The sequence below is a fragment of the Argiope bruennichi genome, chromosome 4 (assembly GCF_947563725.1).
Source record: "Argiope bruennichi chromosome 4, qqArgBrue1.1, whole genome shotgun sequence".
NCBI classification, from domain to species: Eukaryota; Metazoa; Arthropoda; class Arachnida; order Araneae; family Araneidae; genus Argiope; species Argiope bruennichi.
Window position 1 is genome coordinate 88,637,778 of NC_079154.1, and position 20,147 is coordinate 88,657,924.

Here is a 20,147-nt window from a genome sequence, read left to right on the forward strand (position 1 = left end):
TAAGTCTTGATATATCTAAATAAAGTATTTATATGAATAATCAAAATAATATTTAACACTTAACTGGGTGTACTGTCAAAGAATTATATTTTTTAATATAACAATAATGGCTATTATGCTTATAAAATTACCTCAAATAACTTTACGACACTTAATATATTGCGACATTAAAAGGTATTAATTTTTTAAACAAAAGAACTTGGCTAGAAATGCTAACTTAAAAAAATTTCTTTCAAAAGCTGGATATCAATCAACTATCAAAGTTTTTGATAAATGATTAGACTTATTGAATAATAATTCCATTGTTTTAATTTACTTCTTAAGGTAGACTCTTAACTATTAGGAATATGGAGAGATGGAGAGAAGGAAACTGGAAGAAAAAAACAAGTTTACATTCAAAGTTTTGCTTGTGCTATTAATATAAACTGTTCAAATGTTTTCGGTGCAATAAGAAATCAAACTGAATAAGCAATTATTGACCATCAAATTAAATAAGCAATAGATTTTATACATGTTTCTTTGAAATCAAGTTCCTAAAAGGCAGTTTTCTGAAATCGGAATCCAAAAATGTAATTTTCTTACTGCTGTGCAGCAGTATTTCTTGGTCTCTTTCATTCACATTAACACTGAAGCATGCCATAGTAAAAAAAAGTGAGAGAAATAAGCGAAATATAAATTCTACTTATGATTATTAAGTGTTGAAAATCATTTTGCCAATATGCTCAGGAAATGGCCATTATCTTCTTTCGAAAGTTATATTTATACTACACGGTTATTATTGGATGAAAGAAGCCAAATAAATTTTATATGTTGAGTAATCAATAATAAAGCAAAACAATTAAATGAATAAATAAAAGAAATCAAGGTCGATATTTCGATAAAAGCACAATTTAGAAATTGTGTGAAAATCAAAATTAATCAGCGCTAGATACGTTGTTGTTTCTTATGGCATTTGCCACGGACAAGCCCGCTGTTCGAAGACAGTTGATTTAAGCCTGAGGGAGAGCGCCTCTTGTTTTTATCGTAGAGCCATCTTGGACCAAGAGTACGACTTGACTACTCACTCATCACTTATTCGCTTGCACAACCCCTTTTTACAGGAGGGCACATTCACACATCTCATAGATAGAACAGGTAGAACAACCATGCCCAAACCGGGACTCGAACCCGGGACGCCCAGATCATTGAGAAGTCGCGCTCCCCCTATGCCAGGACGCCGGCAGCGCTAGATATTATTTCCTCAAAACATAGAAAATCATTAATTTCATATTGATATTTAGCATGCGTGATAAATTTTTGCCGTTTAAATTGCTTCATTTACTGCATATAAAAAGTTTAGTATAGAATGCTAGGATATCATTCACTGGCGCTGTTATAATTTTGCATCGATTCTGCGAAGTATCTAATCGAGAATTTGGTCAACGTTTCTTACAACTTTTTAATGAAGTTCGAATGAAACTGAAAAAAGAGTTATTATGTTGCCACAACCTAATTCGAATTCTTCCTTTTTTTCCTTTCTAAAGTAAAATCAAATCAGTCAAAATTTCTTTCTAAAGTAAAATCAAGGAACTATCAGTACTGGCATATATCAATTAAGAACCAGTTGCTAGTGAATATAAGAAACACATCTCTTAACTTTTTTTTCGGAATAATTATGAATGCGTTATGAATAATAATTAAATTATGAGGATATATGTGGCTAATAGTGCAATAACCATATTTCTTTGCAAATTTCAAATGACGATTCATTGATACCATTTTTTTCAGTTGGAAAAAAAAATCAGTCGCATACGTTTTACACATAAAATGTTAATGTTATGTGGTTAAATGTTGTACATTTACTATGTAGTATATCTTCCATTTTTTTTCTTTTGCGATTTCATCCATGCATAGCTTTAGTGATTGAGAGAACAGACAAAATAAAACTAAATTTTATAAACATATTGCTGCTTTGAAACTGCGTTCTCATTAAAGGACACCGATAAACATACATTTTGGATTGTAGACTTCCAAAAGCCATGTTGTATATGAATGACTGGAAAATTGATCCAAGGGTGAATTTATAAAAGAAATAGATTTATCTTCTCTAAAATAATTACCCACAACTGACCAACCATCATTGCCTGAACACAATCAGATAAACATTGCTCTAAGTCATATGACAAGGGAAAGCTAAAGGGTATTCCAAAAATAACGGAAGATTTGAATTTGCCACCATTCGTGAAGTAAAGTGTTGGCAACTCTTAAAAACCATTTGATAGCTGATAGTTTAGGGTTAGTAAAAATGAAGTATTACACGATAGAACAACGCGTTTTCATTATTGAAATATATTTCAAAAATAATGAAAGTCTCGTGGCCACAGTTCAAAAATTTGAGAATTGGCCCCCTGGATCGTGTGATTTAACTTCACTGGATTTCTTTTAATGGAGTTATTTAAAATCAAAGATCTATATCAACAAGACAATAAGCACGCATGCATTGAATGAGGAAATTCAACTCTGCATCGACAAAAATCAGCCATATTCATGCAAAATTTCGACAAAAGAATGCTTATGTTCGAACAAAGCCGTGGAAGCTATTTGCTCCATGTATTATTACATACATAACCCTATCCTGCATTTTTTACGATTCAATAAAAATATAACAATTTAAAGAAAACAAACTGCGTTTTTTTTATTTAATTCAAATCTTGCGTTAACACGTTGTTCTATTGTGTAACATTCCGTTTTTACTAACCTTAATTTATCAGCTGTCAAATGGTTTGTTAATAGGGTTGCAAACACTTTATTGCACGAATGGTGACAAATTTAAATCTTGCGTTAATTTTTTTGACATACTTTACTTGCATTCTTCTATCAATTACTTCGAGTAGTTCTTGTTTAGATTAGTGAAATCGACATTTTAATTTTCCGAATAAAAAGCACAAGTTGTATAATCATTTTACGAAATTTTATTTTATTGCTAATGTCATTACTTATATGTTACAATTCATTAATAATAATGTAATGCTAATTAAAAGCCATCTCGTTTGCTTTAAATATTATCAAAAGAACATTTTTTAATTAATTCTCTTCAAAGCAAATCATCATCACCTATATTGTCAGAACTAAACACTAGACTTCTTTACATAGAATTAATCTTTTTAAATGGCAACAACTTTTAACTTCCGTAATTAGAATTTAAAGCTCTTTATACCTTTATTTTTGATTAAACATTTTGTTGTGAGAGATTTTCAAACAGAATTTAATGTTTATTCACTTTACGCTCAAGATATGAATTAATAGATGACGCAGAAAATTAGAGTTTCACTAATTAGCAGAAATAACTGTTCTTTCGAGAAACAAACTTTTATTTCGTTTCTGATCTTAATTAGAATTTTTAAAACTGAGTAAAGTGTTAGCCATTAAATCGATTACTATTCTTGAGAAAAATATTAATTAATTATAAATATTTATCTTATTAATATATGAAATATTGTAATTTTAGAAAATCAAATTGGACGAGAATATATTTTGATTTGAATTAATATTTTTATAGTTGCTTTGATGTTACTTTATCTTAAATCCAAGTACTTGAAAGTATTAGAACACATTGATTACATAAGTGAAAATTGGTTAAGTTAAGAATTGTTTTCGATAATAAGAAATATAGTTATCGTTAAAAATGAGCTGAAATGAAATTTTTACTAATTTTGTTTTATAATTATCTATACCAAAAGTCACGGAAAAAAGTATAAATTAAATTAGATCTTTTTTCTAAAACTATAATACGATACCATTCTAGACTTGATAAATTATCTATCGTATTTGTGCGTACTTTTTGACAGTAAGAGGAACTCCATAAAAATTATCATTATAAAAAGTAATATTTATTTGTGCTTTTTAATTGTTATTTCGATATTGTTCATAACTAACGAATTTATAAATTATATCAGAGTATCATTATAAAGAAGCCTCACTTGTTTATACTATTAAAGATCATTTTTTAAAATAATTTTTCTTTACTGTCTTTCCAGACCATTTTTATAAATTTATAAAAGCAAATATTCTTATAGGGTATGTATTTTTATTTCTACCTTTTTTTTATATATGAATGCAGGGCGTATTTTCCTTTTTAAAACACACAATTCTTAGTTTTATACTTAAAAATTGAGTATTTTGATGTGTTTTTAAAAGATTTTAATAGATTTTTCAAAAGAATATATTTTCAAAGGAAATCTTTGCAACAATTTTCATACAAACATCTCTTTTCCATAAACAATTAACTAGAAATTGGATCCAGACGATTTTTCATCCATAATTCATACACTACCAATGTTTTCTGAAGTCACCAATTATTTTTTAAATGTTGAAAAAAAAACTCTATTTTATAACGTATAAACGTTTTCCAGAGAATTACTTATCGTAATTACAAAGTTTAACTAATTATGTGATAGCTTTTAAGAGATTAAAACATTTCGACAATATTTTCTTGATTGAAATGCGAAAACACATTGTAGATGGATAGCATAGATTTTAATAATTAAAGAACATTTTGCCAAGCCCTAAATAAAAAAAATTCAGAAAAATTTTAAAAGAAACAATTTATTAATTTCTAAATGCACGATTCCATAAACTGCATTCAATGTTCCAACAATTAATAGTAATTTAATAATTATTGATAATTAAAATATTGAAGCATAGAGAAAGAAAAATTTAAGAAGCAGAATTTCTAAATAATATAACAATGTATAATTAATAAATAATTTAAGCCTGATCGCTTAGGAATAATTTTAGCATGAATCCCAAAATATATTGTAATGAAGATATTTTTATTAAATATGACCTATTTATTAAATATAATGCATAATATTTTCTCAAATTATTGATCTGAATATTAAGCATATTCAGATTATTATCTATTTTTTTTCTTGAGTGTATAATAAATTTGTTATCAATAAAACTTTACAATCCATGCCAGAATACATTTTTTTATTTTAAAGTAAAATAATAAGGAATTGATTTCACTTCCAATATCGTAAGAATTTTATGACGATGAATTATGTTAATTTAACAAAATCAAATCATAATCACGCGCTACGTATAAAAAGTGAATTGCTAATTTAATTTTGAAAGCTATTGCACATAATGAAAAGAATCATATATTTGACATCGCATGCATGTTCCAGATAACAGGCAGTTAGTAAAGTATTTGTTGAAAGTGTGTCATAGATTCTGACATTATATGAATGTTTGGTGCTAGAAAATGTTCCCTTATATATTCATTTCTAAGTAATGTGGTAGATATTTTGATATTGTTGTATAAAATTCTAATTTTTATAAGCAAAAGAACAAATTATAACAAAATGAACTGAAAAAAACTAATAATAAAAAGTTTGTTATCAATAAGACATTTGAAAACTATTGGTTAAATGGAATAAATGTCATTCACAAGTAGCCATTAATGATCTACCATTTCCAAAAGCGATTGTACATGCAATGAAATTTTGATGACTGGTCTGGAAATTTTGTACTAAAATCTCTCATTAGTAGTTCAAATCGAAATGGATATTTCACTCACGGTGTATATCCGTGCAGAGCTGTAGCTGCAGCTGCAGCTGTCAGTGGGGAGGGATGTCGAGCAAACGCTGTAGCAAAAGCACCTCTCGCTCTCCCTCTCTGTAAGGCGACCCCTCGAAGAGCGGCCACTGAAAATAAAATAGCAACAGATATTTTATGAGGATAAATGAAATAAGAACTATTGACATTAGAGTTTAAAACATACCGTTATATAATGAATTAACAGGTTCGAATTTGTAAAATACTTGTCCTATTGTTTCAAAATAAAAATGAATGCAGTACATAGTTATCATTTTGTTTCAAAATAAAAAGGAATATAGTACATACTTATCATTTTGATTGAAATTAAAAATGAATGCAGTACATAGTTATCATTTTGTTTCAAAATAAAAAGGAATATAGTACATACTTATCATTTTGATTGAAATTAAAAATGAATGCAGTACATAGTTATCATTTTGTTTCAAAATAAAAACGAATATAGTACATACTTATCATTTTGATTGAAATTAAAAATGAATGCAGTACATAGTTATCATTTTGTTTCAAAATAAAAAGGAATATAGTACATACTTATCATTTTGATTGAAATTAAAAATGAATACAGTACATACTTATCATTTTGATTGAAATTAAAAATGAATGCAATACACATCATTTTGTTTCAAAATAAAAAGGAATACAGTAAATCCTTGACAGAAAGGATGATTACGCCATTAATGCATTTAATAGCCAAGAGCGCGATTCGCAAACTCAACTTCTTACGGAAAATAATGCTTTAGTATAATTCAAATCTGGAACGCATGTATAATTCGAACAGACCTAAATGTTAATGAAATTCAAAGGAGAAATGAAACAGAGTATTAATTACTGAAAATATATTCATTATGGTTTAATAAATAAATACACGACACAATTATTTTTAGAAAACAAGTGATTTTTTTCATGCATTTTGACTGGAGTATGTTCTTAAAAGCTCCGCGGTAGGAATAGCAAATTTTCAATATATTTCATAAGATTTTCTTTTCTTTCCTCACTTAAATCGATCTCCAACATATAATCAGACATTTCTTGTCCTTTTCTTGACTATTATACTTTTTTGTTAAATGCGTCTTCTTTTTCATTATCACTGTAATCACTTTCAGCTGCTATTATAATATCATAACTTTTTTCATTGATTGAACTTCATTCTCAATCATTTCGTTGAATTCTTCTTCTTCCATAGCTACTAATCTTTCGCTGCTGATTTTCTTTGTAATGTATAGAGTAAAAAATGACAGTAAATGCAATATATACTTATCATTTTGTTTCAAAATAAATACACTGTACAATTATTTCTAGAAATTCAGTGATTTTTGCCTACGATAGAGACTGGCGCAAGTTCATAAAAGTTCCGCAGGAGGCATAGCGACTTTTGAATGTTTCTGATAAAATTTCTTTTTCTTTCTTCTCTTAGATCGTTCTCCAGCACAAAATCAGACAATTCCTGTTCCCTTTTTGACTTTTATACTTATAGTATATATCTTAATATCAAATAATTTTTCATTCATCATTTGATGAACTTCATTCTCAGTCATTTCGTTGATTTCTCCTTCTTTCATAGCTGGTAATCTTTCCTGCTGATTTACTTTGAAATATATAAGAATTGTTCGTCTTCATTTATAATACGGCAAAGAAACAGACGCTCTGTACCATATCGCTTATGAATGAATTTCTAGAGTTAGATAAATTAAATAAAAAATAATTAAAATAAATACAAATCTGCATTGGTATGGATTTATTATACTTTATTTGCAAATTTTATTCCAAATAATAATACATAATCTCAACAACAGCTGATATAGAATGAGCCTGTGCATAAAATTATGTTGAGAACAAATACGAAGGATGTTTTGATACATAATTTTTTCCTTTCGGATCATTTTTCTGCAGAAAATACATCACAACTATCAAAGAATAAACATTACGAAATAATAATTTTAAAGGAGCGTTTGCTTATTTTGCAGATTCATTATATACTCATTTATTTAAATCTTCATGATCATGTGGTCTAAATATTCTAACCATAAATAAATACGTAAGAGATAAGTGCTTCATAATTCGGTAGAATATTTTTCTCATTATTATGGTTTTTAATCTTTTAACTAATTTTAAACGTTTAAAAATAGGCAGTAGGAGCAATAGAATATGGTGTTAATGAGGAATATACAGTTCCTGGACGATTCTATAATTCGATTCCTTTAACATCAAAATATTACTTCTGCATTATACAGTATGCATGCATAGTGCCTCAATATTAAACAGTTCATAACATACATATTAAAATAGTTCATTTACTGTCCAATGATACCGAATCTCTTTGATTTTAGAACAGTACAGTTCATTGTTGACATCATGGAGTCGCAAATGTGTATTCTATTTCTTATAAGATATATTTAATTGCACAGTAGTATTGTTACAATATGCAATGTAATGTCTCTATCGATATCACACTTTTCATAATGTACAAAGTACCATATTTTAATTGCTGTCAAATAAACTTCAGTTCTTTCAGTTTCGAAACAACATAATCAACCATTGACATCACAAAATCGTAAATTTGGATTATCTTATATGGTTGTATTTAATTGCAACATACGATGCATGAGTTTGGTTATGATCGCTTCTAATTTCTCAATTAATCGATTTATTTATTGAAGAAAATATGTGTAAGAGTTTTGCTAGATTTTTCAAATAGTCGTTATATAATTAAATCCTTAACGTTAAATAATTTTATTTTGAATATTTGGTAACTAATTCTGATTTTTATTGTTCTGGATTGATGTATTATAATCATTTCAGTTCAACCTGAAGTATTTACTATGTATTTTGCTCTTTGTAGTTATTTTTTTAAATTTATTTTATAAATACTTTCATTTGGTTTCTGCGTTATAACTCTGATAGATCCCACAGGATAATTTTAACTCAGAGAGTTAATAGAAAAAAAATTAAATCTTTCAAGCATCTAGATATTTTATTTTTTTATTTTTTTACAAAAGAGAAATCTAATTTGATTTCAGTATGGTGAATATTTATATAATGTGTGGGATTTCATATGAGTATAGAGAAACTGGAGTCTCCAAGTAAAATATAGAAAAAATATTTTGCTTCAAGAAGGATGCATTGAAATTCGAGTGCATGGTCCAACGAAATTCGGAATTTTTAAGGGTCTTCCTTTTCTCAGGTATATAGTTTCTTACTATATATGAAATAACATTTCTTGATATTCTTACATTATAGAAAAAAATTCCTAACTGAACAAATTTTTAAAAAAAATAACTCTTTGGTTGAATGCAAAAATTTTAAATTTTAGAAATTCAATGTGGTTTTAAAGTAAAAAGGCAGGAAACATAAATAAAACATGTAATATGAAGTAAGTTGTCTTGTAAACTATTAAAAATCACTCCAAATAACTTTATGAAACGAGATACATTCGTGATATTATTATTTATTTATTCCGTTTTTAAATATATCTTAACATGGTTTATATTTCTATTAAAATAGTAAGTCATATTAATATGATTTTTCAAGTTTCCAAAAAGTATTAGAGTTAGATTTAAGAAAATTATCATATTTGTTCAAGTTATTGAAGAATTTGGAATATTTTGTTAAAATTTATTGAGTGGCGAATGGGGATTTTATTTTATTTTTTCGAGAAGATAAAAGTTATGAAATCTGGAACAGACTTTAAACATTGACTTCTTAATGCAAAAATAAAAATTTCTTCCATTCGAAAATTTGAGCAAGAGATGACATAAAATGAATAAAGAGAAAAGCTCATATATTAGTTATATATTTTGTAGTCAATTTTAAATGTTATTCAGCTAAAATATTTAAATTTATGTCACATTATGCTATAAAAAGATATAATTTTGCATTAAATATTTAGATATGCATGGTATAAATGGTTAAAGTAACTTATTCAGAAATGATATATTCAAAGCTATTCACCTGAAAGTTATGACATTTGACAAGCCTATTATTGAAATGATTTGAAAGAAATCTTGATAAAATAAAAAATAAAAAGAATTGTGGGATATATGCAAATTTTAGGAGCCAATCAGCAATTCAATTTCGCTTACAATAAAGATATGACAAAATTAAAAGACTAAATTTTTCACGAAAGATGGTGCAAACTTAATATAACACCTTTTTTCTTATGGAGCTTTTTTTTAAATGGAGATTTTTCTCCAACAACGTCGAGGATGTTTGAAAAAAACATTTACACACATATATTGATTGAAGCAGATACAGAAAATGATCAATGCATTCCAGATAGTATTTGAATATTTTTTTTTCTGAAAGAGAAAGAATATTTTCTTCTGCAGAAATCATTGAAGATGTTGCGCTAATATGTAAAAAATAAGGGTTCCAATTGCACGATCTCTGTAAAACCTTCGGCATATTAAAACAGCATTAGATCATATGAGTGCTACAATACAAAAGAATTTTCAGCAAAGTATTTTCGCTTGATTGACATATATGCAGCAGTTGTTGACAATCCTGCATGTCTAATATTCATTCATATTGGAATTCCTTGATGCAATGTTGTCTATATCAGTAGGTGTAAAAATGTATTGTAAACAGATGAAACGAATTTATATCCGGATAGTTAAAAGAGTAAATATAGTTGCCACTTATAAAGTGAAGAAAATTGCCATCTATAAAGTGCATATTCATTCAATTCTTCAAGTTAATTTGCATCTTCACATCTAAGGTGGTATGGATTTAGCGCAATATTAATGATTGGCCCTCGAAGAAGTGACTCTGAAAGAGCTAGTGACATGCTCTGTAACTTAAGACATTGTACCATTATTACAAGCACTTAAATGCCTTTAAAGAATAAATTTCATGCATTATAAAGTTTCTCTATACATTGTTATTTATATTAAATATGTACATAGAGAATATTTAACAAAATTTATACAGAATACATTGCATAACAAACATTTCACTTCCCATTCATGGTTTCTAATTAAATAACAAAGCTTCTATAAATATCAATAAATTATTTAAATTTCATAATATGTATGAAATAAAAAAAAAACAGCTTTATTTACTTACTTTCATCAATGGTTGTTTTCGCCTTACCATTAGGAATTGTGGGAAGTTTTTTTGTTTGAACTCTTGCAGTTGCATTATTCACCTGTATGTTTATCAGAAGTATATTAGTAATATTTTCTGAAGAAAATAAATACATCTCTGAATATTTAAATAATAATAATTCGAAAAAAGAGAAAATCAATTTCAAATAGAAAACATTTGGCAAAACTGATTTTTTAAAATGTTTTTTAATTACGTGATTTCTATCAATTAACATATTTTTTTCCCTTTTAGAACATCAAAATTGGAAATTCGTAATTTACAGTTTAGAGTCTACCTAGCTCTATTGTTTTAAAGAAAAATTATTAGGAAATTTAAATTCCTAATTATCCTATATAAAAGATCTATATATCATTATAGGTTAAAAATAACATTATAAGAATAAAAAGTATTTTTTATGCAACTATATAAACATTACGATTTGAAAATTTTATTAATATTAACTTTTCGATGATAATATCTGACTATAACATTTAAAGAAAAAACATTTTTGTGGGTATTATTTTCCATCTTTTTAAAAATTAAAATTAATATCAGCATAATTTGAAACTTTCCTACAAAATATGAGATATTAGTAAATTAGGCTGGAAACCAAAATTTATTTTGAATACTTAAAAATGACTTACTTCTACTTTAATAGCAAATAAATCAACGTGTTTTAAAATTGCATATAAATTATTTATTTTAATAATTTAATCATACATTAAAATATTATATTTGATTTGTTTTAATGCCTTCATTTATATTCAAAACCAACTCATAAATGTCAATAAAATATTTTTAAATAACATAATTATCTTTATATAACAATTTAAAATCGTCAGATAAATATCACTTCTTTATTTTTATACAAAATAATCAGATCACAATTAAAAAACACTTCATTGAAAATAAATGTCATTACTGCAGCAGAATTGCTTTTATATAATTAAAAAAATTTTGAAAAAAAATTACTTGATAAGCAGCAAATATGCATGTTAAAATAGAAATAAAATACAAAAACTCTCTTGGTAAAAAAAACTACAAACTTGAAAATTATCTAATACTCAAGAATTGCTAGATATTTCATGCAGGATCTTTCTAAGATTAAAGTTGATAGTTTCAAACGCGCCATAAGTTACTGCTTATATTTTTGTAAAATAATTAAAATTCAACTACTATTAATCCAAAAGTGGGTAGATGTATTCAGTGAAGAATAATTAACTGCATAAAGATTGAGATATTATGCGATTCTCATTTCTAATTATTTATTAACCACTTGAATGCGTCACTTAAAGCACTAGTCAATTACAATTATATCTTCCATTTTTTTATGATTACTAAAATAGAAATGTAGTTTTAATTAGTGTGTCTTCGAAAAAATAAATACATTTAGTTAATAAAGCGTATTCTGTTCTCAGATAAGTCTTATCTTCAGAAAATAGATTTGAAGTTTAAATCATATGAATTCAGAAAATAGACTATTAATATACGTTATATTAATCAATCACCTCATAACAAATGATTAAAATTTTGTGAAAAATTATGTCATTTCAGATATGTGAGATGTGATTGATAAATGAATCTGTTTTCATTACCATTCTTTTTGTGAAGTTTGATATTTTAATCAATTGCTTCAGATTTTTATAAGCACTTTTTAATAATGAGTCTCAATCAAAAATGACTTTGAATGAAATTTGGAGTAGAAAAAATATTGGAAATTTTAGTTAATATCGATTGATGGAACATATTTTTTAAATGCAGCAATATTTTATGTCCTTGGTTCAAAATAAACATGTTTAAATATTGTTTTCATCTACATTTTTAATTAAGGTTTTATTGAGTACTTTAACTTTCAACTCGTGTAACTCTTAGTGTCACAGAAAGACAAAATAGGTACATGGAATCCCAACAGAAAAGCATTTATGAACCACTTATTCTTAAAACATTTGAATAAACTTTCAACTGCCAATGAGCTTAACTGTCTGCCAGATGTCTTTTTAGTTGATTGAGTTCAAGATTTCAAGTTCGGAATCCGCACAAATAAGATCAATTTGATTTAGAAAGCCTCATAAAATTTAAAATTCACCAATCTTCATAAAAAAACTCTAGGATTTGAAAGAAGAAATACATCACGACATAAGTCAATTAAACACAAGACACTACACTAAAATAAAGGTATTAGCTTGTTCCCTGGTACAGCTTTGTTGCAAAATTTATCTTCATGGATTATGCATATACTATTCTGATTAAAAAAAAAGAAAATTATAAGATTATTAATATGATGTGTGCCCATGTTGGAGCTGAGAATTAAGGTATTATTTTAAGAAAAGAAATTGATAACTAAAAATTTAGGGAGAGTTTCAACAACATGAATAAATCAAGTTAGAAGAACCTGAATCGCATTAGAAATACACGAGAAAATTTTAATCTTAGAATTGAATTTGAAATAAGGTTTTTTAGATTTTTAATCTTCAAAAAAATATTCTTCCAAGGATTAAAGAATCTTTCATTTTCACCATAGATATTTAATCATTTCTCATTCATATACGGTTGAATTATGCTGGGAGGCTTAAATTAGATTTTATAAATATTTGATAGCTAAACTAAAAAATTCTTGAAAGTTTACAAATAAAATTGTTTATAAGTGTGGCAATACTTATCGGTACGAAGGATTCCTTTCACTCATGGAGGAAAATAAAGCTCTTGCTAGATCCAGAAATTGTAACATTCACCTTCGATCAATTTTGAAATTAATCACTAGGGACTAGAATCTCACGAAATAGGAAACAGGGTAGCAGAGAAGAGATGCCAAACTTCAGGAAAGAAACATTAACTTAAGTGCTTTCCTTGTTCTTTTCTGCATTACGTTTTCCAAATATTCTTACGTTTTTTTGGATATTTATTTTTTGTGGTTCCTATTGACTTAAACTTGCGTTATTTTACCTCATTCTAACATTTGAGTTGGGCCTCCTTGGTTTACATTCTGCTTTGCTGCTGACATGGGATAAATTTTTAAACAAAATCCATGTTCAATGAGCATTTCAATCCTTTGTTTGACCACTTATTTGACAGTTTTCTAATATGTAATATCCTCCCATTCTCCGACATTGTCTTTAATATTTTTGATTATGATATGGAAAATGCATTCAGTATAGTAAAGAAAATACTGATTTGAACAGATATTTGAAGTGAAAAAGTTTGCCTGTTTATCATTTTTTGCAATTATAGTAAAATTCACAATGATTTTTTTAGGTATTGGATTTCTAACATTCCCATATTAGTTATTCCACTCATTTTTATTCTCTAAAGGCATGCTATATAAGTAATTAGATTCATAAGGCGTTATATAAGAAGTTGTTTCCTTATTACAGTTTGCAGAAGACAAAACTACAGTTAGAATGTTCAAATTACAATTACTTTATTCAGATGAGAGGCTTATACTGAAAACACATCATTAGAGCAATCATCTGTATTCCATTTTGTTACTCTGGTCAACAAATCTCAAAGCGGGCTTTTAAGATCAATTCTCTTTATTCTTTTATTAAGTTACTGTGATACAAGGAATCGAAAATGGCAGCCTATAATCGTAAATATTCTGAAGTAACAAAAAGAACTGCTGGGACTCAAAATTGCTGCTATATTCTATGTTGAGAACGGATAGTATAAAAATCCGCTGATCATTTTTCTCGTAATCGGTTGCAGCTTATGTTAAATATAAGTACCATCAGTTCAAATGTATTATGGTCTACATTTTAAGTTTTGATTTTTCTTTAAATTTCATGTCATTTCAATAGTCTTTCAGTGTTTTTTTTTTCTTAATATGAATATAAATAAATGGGAATGTAAATATATATATGAATGTAAATATCTCTGTCTATAGGCTTCAGAAAATAGAACGGCATTGCTTTATTATGGTACATTTCTCCAAAAACTCGGGATAAATTTTATTACTATTCCAAACCGTTCAACAAAATTTAAGAGAACAGCTAATTGGAGAATTGAGCAATGTCTATTTAGGTTTTCTTGAAGACAGCATTTTACTTTATGCATCCAGGAAACTTTTAAATGAATATATATATATATATATATATATATATATATATATATATATATATATATATATATATATATATATATATATATATATATATATATAATTTTCCAAAGTATTTTTCCAAAATATTTTTCCAAAATTCTGTGTTTTTATTTAAAAAATTTGCATAATCCAATATTTTTTAGAATTGAACAATTTCTTGAACATTTTCTTCAAAGGTACAGTGTATTCATTTTGTTTGTTAAAATTTCTAGCTGATGCCATACACATGCCACTATTGATTATTTAATTCACATTTTGTAATAAACTAGAATTGAAAGCTTTATTATTTTAAGAACATAAAACTGAGCCAGAAATGATTTTATTAATAATATCAAAGATGTATATGAATAACTAAATTTAATAAAACAATTAACCCCTTCATCATTTAGGTAATTTTCCTCTTCTGATAAAGAAAAAAAATAAAGCTAATTTTTTCCAACAATTAATTTTTTAATTAAAAGTATTGTCTTTGGATGTATTTAGGTCCCATACATCAAATTTAAAGACATATAATAATGATAAATCTGCAAAATTTCCTGCAATTTGCTTCTTTTTGAGTGGAATTTTTTGATTTCAGGAGAAAGACTTAATATCATAACGTTTGAATACATCCTAATTTCTTTCTAAAAAAAAGAATTCTTTTAGAGATGAAATGTTGGTGAAGTTTCGATTACCTGCACCATTGCATTATTTGCAGATCGCTTTCGAAAACTTGAAGGCACTATATCGCGAAATGAATCAATAAATGCTTACGTCGACGTATTTGTTTGGCCAACTCATTTACTGTATGCCCATAAAAGGAGTTGGGATACATCCACACATCCTAGCACATATATAACATCTGTATGAATCGAAGCATGATATTTATATAGCAGTCGCAATTGAATGTCTCAGTGCACAAACTAATCAAGAGTGTATGTCAATGTTGGTAAATTATTAATGAAATAAAAGAAGAGTCAATTTTATCAAAATATTATGAATTAGTGCTTCAAGTCGAATATTATTTGTTATTTTTTATTATAGAAAATATATCTCTAAGATATTAAACTCGCTGTGTAATATGCCTTTCAAAACGTACATTAAATTTATTTTATGAAAATTGGGAAATATTAATATGGATTTAACATTTTTTTCAAGCTTCCAGAGAAAAATATATTGAAAAATTAAAAGCATTTGGCTTTCGATAGTAATATCTATTGTTACTTTCTTAAAACGTTAAACGTATTCTTATATCTCTAACGTATTTCTGTTTTACTTAATTGCTAATGATTACCTTATACAGCATTAAGATCAATGTAATCTATCACCGAAAAAAGCAAACATAATATAGTTCTCTTACATTTGAACAAAACATCATAATCAAAACTATTTTTCTGCATACATTAAAGCTTTGTTTATGAACTTAATATATTGATTTGGTATTCTTCAAGAAATTTAACTATTATGCCTCCATTTTTCATAACAATTTTTATCTTTTTCTGCAATTGAAGGTCATAATGTTAGATGTTTATTTAAAAGCATTATACAATGCAATTTTAACATTTTTGACAAATAACATCTGCAATAAAATTTATTGACATTTGGAAAATTCAATTATTGTGAGCTATGCAATGAATCTTATGAATTATCTATTCTTCTAAGAATTCTCAAGAATAATTTCTTGAAACAAATTTAATATCCCTGATTTATTCTGGAATCTGTGTCATTCTGATACATTAATTTATGATACATTTTGATTAGTCAAACTTGCATAATACATTATTAGAAATTTCTGACACATACCTTAGTAGCAAAGTTTGAATAATGCATACTGATTCATTAAATTTCCTGCATTTAGATTATGAGTTCCCCTACATCCGATTGAACGTTCCAGTGAGTTGCAGCTTTAAATTTCAACCATGAATTTTACATCTGAGTCCATAATTAAGTGAATCGTTTTAAAAGAAAGCAGCATTATTACGGTTGTTTAGATAACGCCTTTTTTTAATACAATAATGTATATTGATACCTAGAATGCAAAGGATTTCTTTTTCAATAACATTTGCTATGTTCTCGTCATAAAGAATGTTAAAAATAAATAACAAATCCTATCATGGATTTATATTCTATTCGCACTTACTAGATGCGCCGCTTAATAATTCTTAACTTCTATCCTTCAAAGAGGGAGAAGCAAAGGTTGGTTCAAAGTATCAACCATTATGTCAGTTTTTCGCTAGGACAGTGTCTGTCAAAACGCCGTTGACGTCCAACAGATTTTGGGTTAGTGAGATATCGTGTTTATGTGGTAAGCAGGTCTAGTTTCAAACAAAATAAAGAACATGTATGTCAGTTTATTACTAGGACAGGACCTGTCAAAACGCTGTTGACGTCTAACAGATTTCAAGTTAGAGTTATATAGTGTTTGTGTGGTAAACCTGTCTGGTTTCAAACAAAATAAACAGCATGCGAGACATGCATCTTTTTCGAGTCCCATCAAAGGTGAAACTATGGATGCAAACCTTCGCATCTTTGTTCTTAAGGTAATAATACCATAATGCAAGAAGTGAAAGTGCATTGATATGGACGATTCAAAAGTGGTGACACCTTGCCTTTGCATTTGGTGGGATTAGAAGGGTTTGGTGCACCACGAGCTTCCAAAATCAGGTTGAAACAATGAATATTGTTCGATACTTTTAATATCTGATCAATTTTTAATCATACATTGATTGAGAATATCCCAGATTGCACTGCAAGACACAGAAAAGTGATTTATCACCAAGATAATGTCTCATTCCATATAGTATAATGCATTCAGAGACAACGTTGCTACGCATCTCTGAAAACACTTGCCCCACGCACCATACTCATGAAATTTGACTTCTGTGGACTACCTCTTGTGTGACACATCGAGGTCTCACATATTTTCTCAGCAACACGGCAATAATTATGGATATACCAAAAAAATGGCTTGCTGACTGGATCGCCTCAAACTGGGAAGAATATTCTCTCGGAAGGTCTTCACTACTTAAAGGACAGGTGGGCAAAATGTACAGTCAATTATTGCACAAATTTTGTGTAAAGTATTTGCTATATTTCTTCCAGGATACAATTATTTTCTTTAGGAAACATTAAGAATTATTAAATGGTACACCTCATATATCTGTACCTGAACTTGTATAAGAACGCATCATCTTCATTTTACATATTGCATTATTTTAAAACAGTTGTCTGTGTCCATCTGTGGTTCCCACCGGGGGCCACCTCAGAAATGAGATGAGAAGTTTCCAGTATGAGTGTTGGTTATCTCCACCCAGTTGGTATATAAATGGTGGTGGTTACCTTCTGCCGATGACGAGACGTGCTTAGTTCTTGCCAATGCTGTCGTGGCGGTTCGGTCATTTAGATTTATCTATGTGCCTCAGGGTGGGTCGGAATAGTCAATTTGGGGGGTGGGGGTCAATCCATAGTCCATCTGCGTTAAAGTTGGATATGACAAGCCCAAGAATTACGAATCAAGGATATCAAGTTACAAGTTGCACCTGCTGGCCTAGTTTTGATTAACACTGATTGAAACTAGCAAAGTAGATAGACGTGCTCTTAGATAACAATAATCTCTTCATATATGCCTGCTTAGAGTTTATTTTTTTCTTCAAACAAAGCATAAACGACATTCCTGGTTGATTCTGAAAGTTGTTTAGAGAGTCAAACTACAATGAAAGTAAAATTAGATTTCTAAGTTAGGTATTGTCTCAATGCTTCAAAATGGCTTTCACTAACGAACGATTCTACATACTGCTTTTAGCACGAAATATGTCCGAATAAGCTATAATAAATTGCGATTATGGATACCAAATTTGTGAGTGCTTATCTTAAGTAAACACTAATTGTCTTCGGCACCGGATATTCGTCAATCCTTTGAATAATATCAATTTATTCAGCAAGCTTTTACTAACTATAATTTATCACAAAGAAAAAAAAATGATGTTTTGAATTAAATTGGAAGAATAATTTTGTAAGCATTCTGACTAGTTAGAAAAGTCTGAAAAATAATGATGTCGGTACAATTGTTAAAGATCAAGGCTCTACCAAAGTTCCATTTTGAGATATCTTTCAAGATGTTAAGTTGGAAGCAGCTATCGACATATGAGTAGAATGAATACCTTATTTAATACCATTCACATATATTATTAACTGGTTCAAAGGTAATTAAAAATGACACTACTGTTTTTTATGTGCCTTATTCTAAAATAAATTGTATAACTACTTCTAGTCCTTAAACATTGATTGTGACACCCATTAAAATGCTATTTTCTCAAGAATTCCCTTGGATATTATAATGGATAGTATTTTGCAATTTTGTTAAGAATGTTTCTTAAAGAATTCTACTTTGAATAAATTACAGGGATAATGAGTTAATTTAATTAATCATGTGGTGAAAGTATTTTGTTTTTAAAACTTTAACTATGCATGTTAAATCAATTATTTCAAACTTGCGTAATAGGAATTCAAACAGATTAACATTTTTAAACAATTCAATGTGATTAATTCATCAGATATAGAAGGCGAATTTAAGTATGTTCTTTTAAAGTTACTTTATATTTTTACTTCAAAATTAGGGCTACTTAAAATAGTAAAGTAACTAAACGAAATTGCTTTCCCAGAGATTATATACTATTATTGTTTTAGTAAGTCCTTTGATCCTGCATCCTGTATTTGAATTCTGTATTTGATATTCAGCTTAATTAAAAAGATTAATAAATTTTAAAATAGATAGAAATATAATGCAGGGGTATTTATTTTTTGGTTTATTAGAGAAAAAAACTAGTAATATGCAAATTATGATGTAAAATATTTACAATTAATATAATTTTTTACTAGTTTTTGATTTAACAGATTAATAAACGGCTTAAAAGATATAGAAATACAGTATAAAAATATTTATTTTTATTTGGTTTTAGTAGGGAGGAAAAAATACTTAATTAATAAATTAAAATAAAAGGTAAAACAAAACATTTTCCCCTAATATTAGATATACATACATACTTAGATTCTATTCCTAACACACATTCAATAGAAGTTTTTTAAAACTTCCATTTAATAATTATTTACATCGAATATGAAAATTATGATGTTAAAAGTTATAGCTAAAATAATTTTTTTCTGTCATCATTATATATTTGATTTAAAATATTAGAATATTTATTATAAAAATAACAATTATACTATTTCTTACATTTCCAAATACTTGTTTAGAATTATCTCTAACCTTTAAAAAGCTTAATAAAAATATAAAAAGTACATGCATATTAAATGAACTCGGTTGTAAATAAGTTAAGGTATACGTACACACTTGAAGATTTTTTTTTAAATTTCAACTTTAAAAATCCAT

At 27.4% G+C, this 20,147-nt stretch overlaps 1 protein-coding gene across 2 annotated transcripts in view; it reads right to left on the reverse strand.

The window, feature by feature from the left end:
• LOC129966171 (RNA binding protein fox-1 homolog 2-like) overlaps positions 1-20,147 on the reverse strand; it is a 416,091-nt gene that overhangs the window by 18,401 nt on the left and 377,543 nt on the right. For both annotated transcript variants that reach the window (XM_056080572.1, XM_056080571.1), the window contains exons 6-7: positions 10,663-10,744; positions 5,561-5,687 (exon numbers count right to left, since the gene is read on the reverse strand). In XM_056080572.1, the coding sequence (XP_055936547.1) occupies positions 5,561-5,687; positions 10,663-10,744 (209 nt within the window). The remainder of the gene's footprint in view (positions 1-5,560; positions 5,688-10,662; positions 10,745-20,147) is intronic.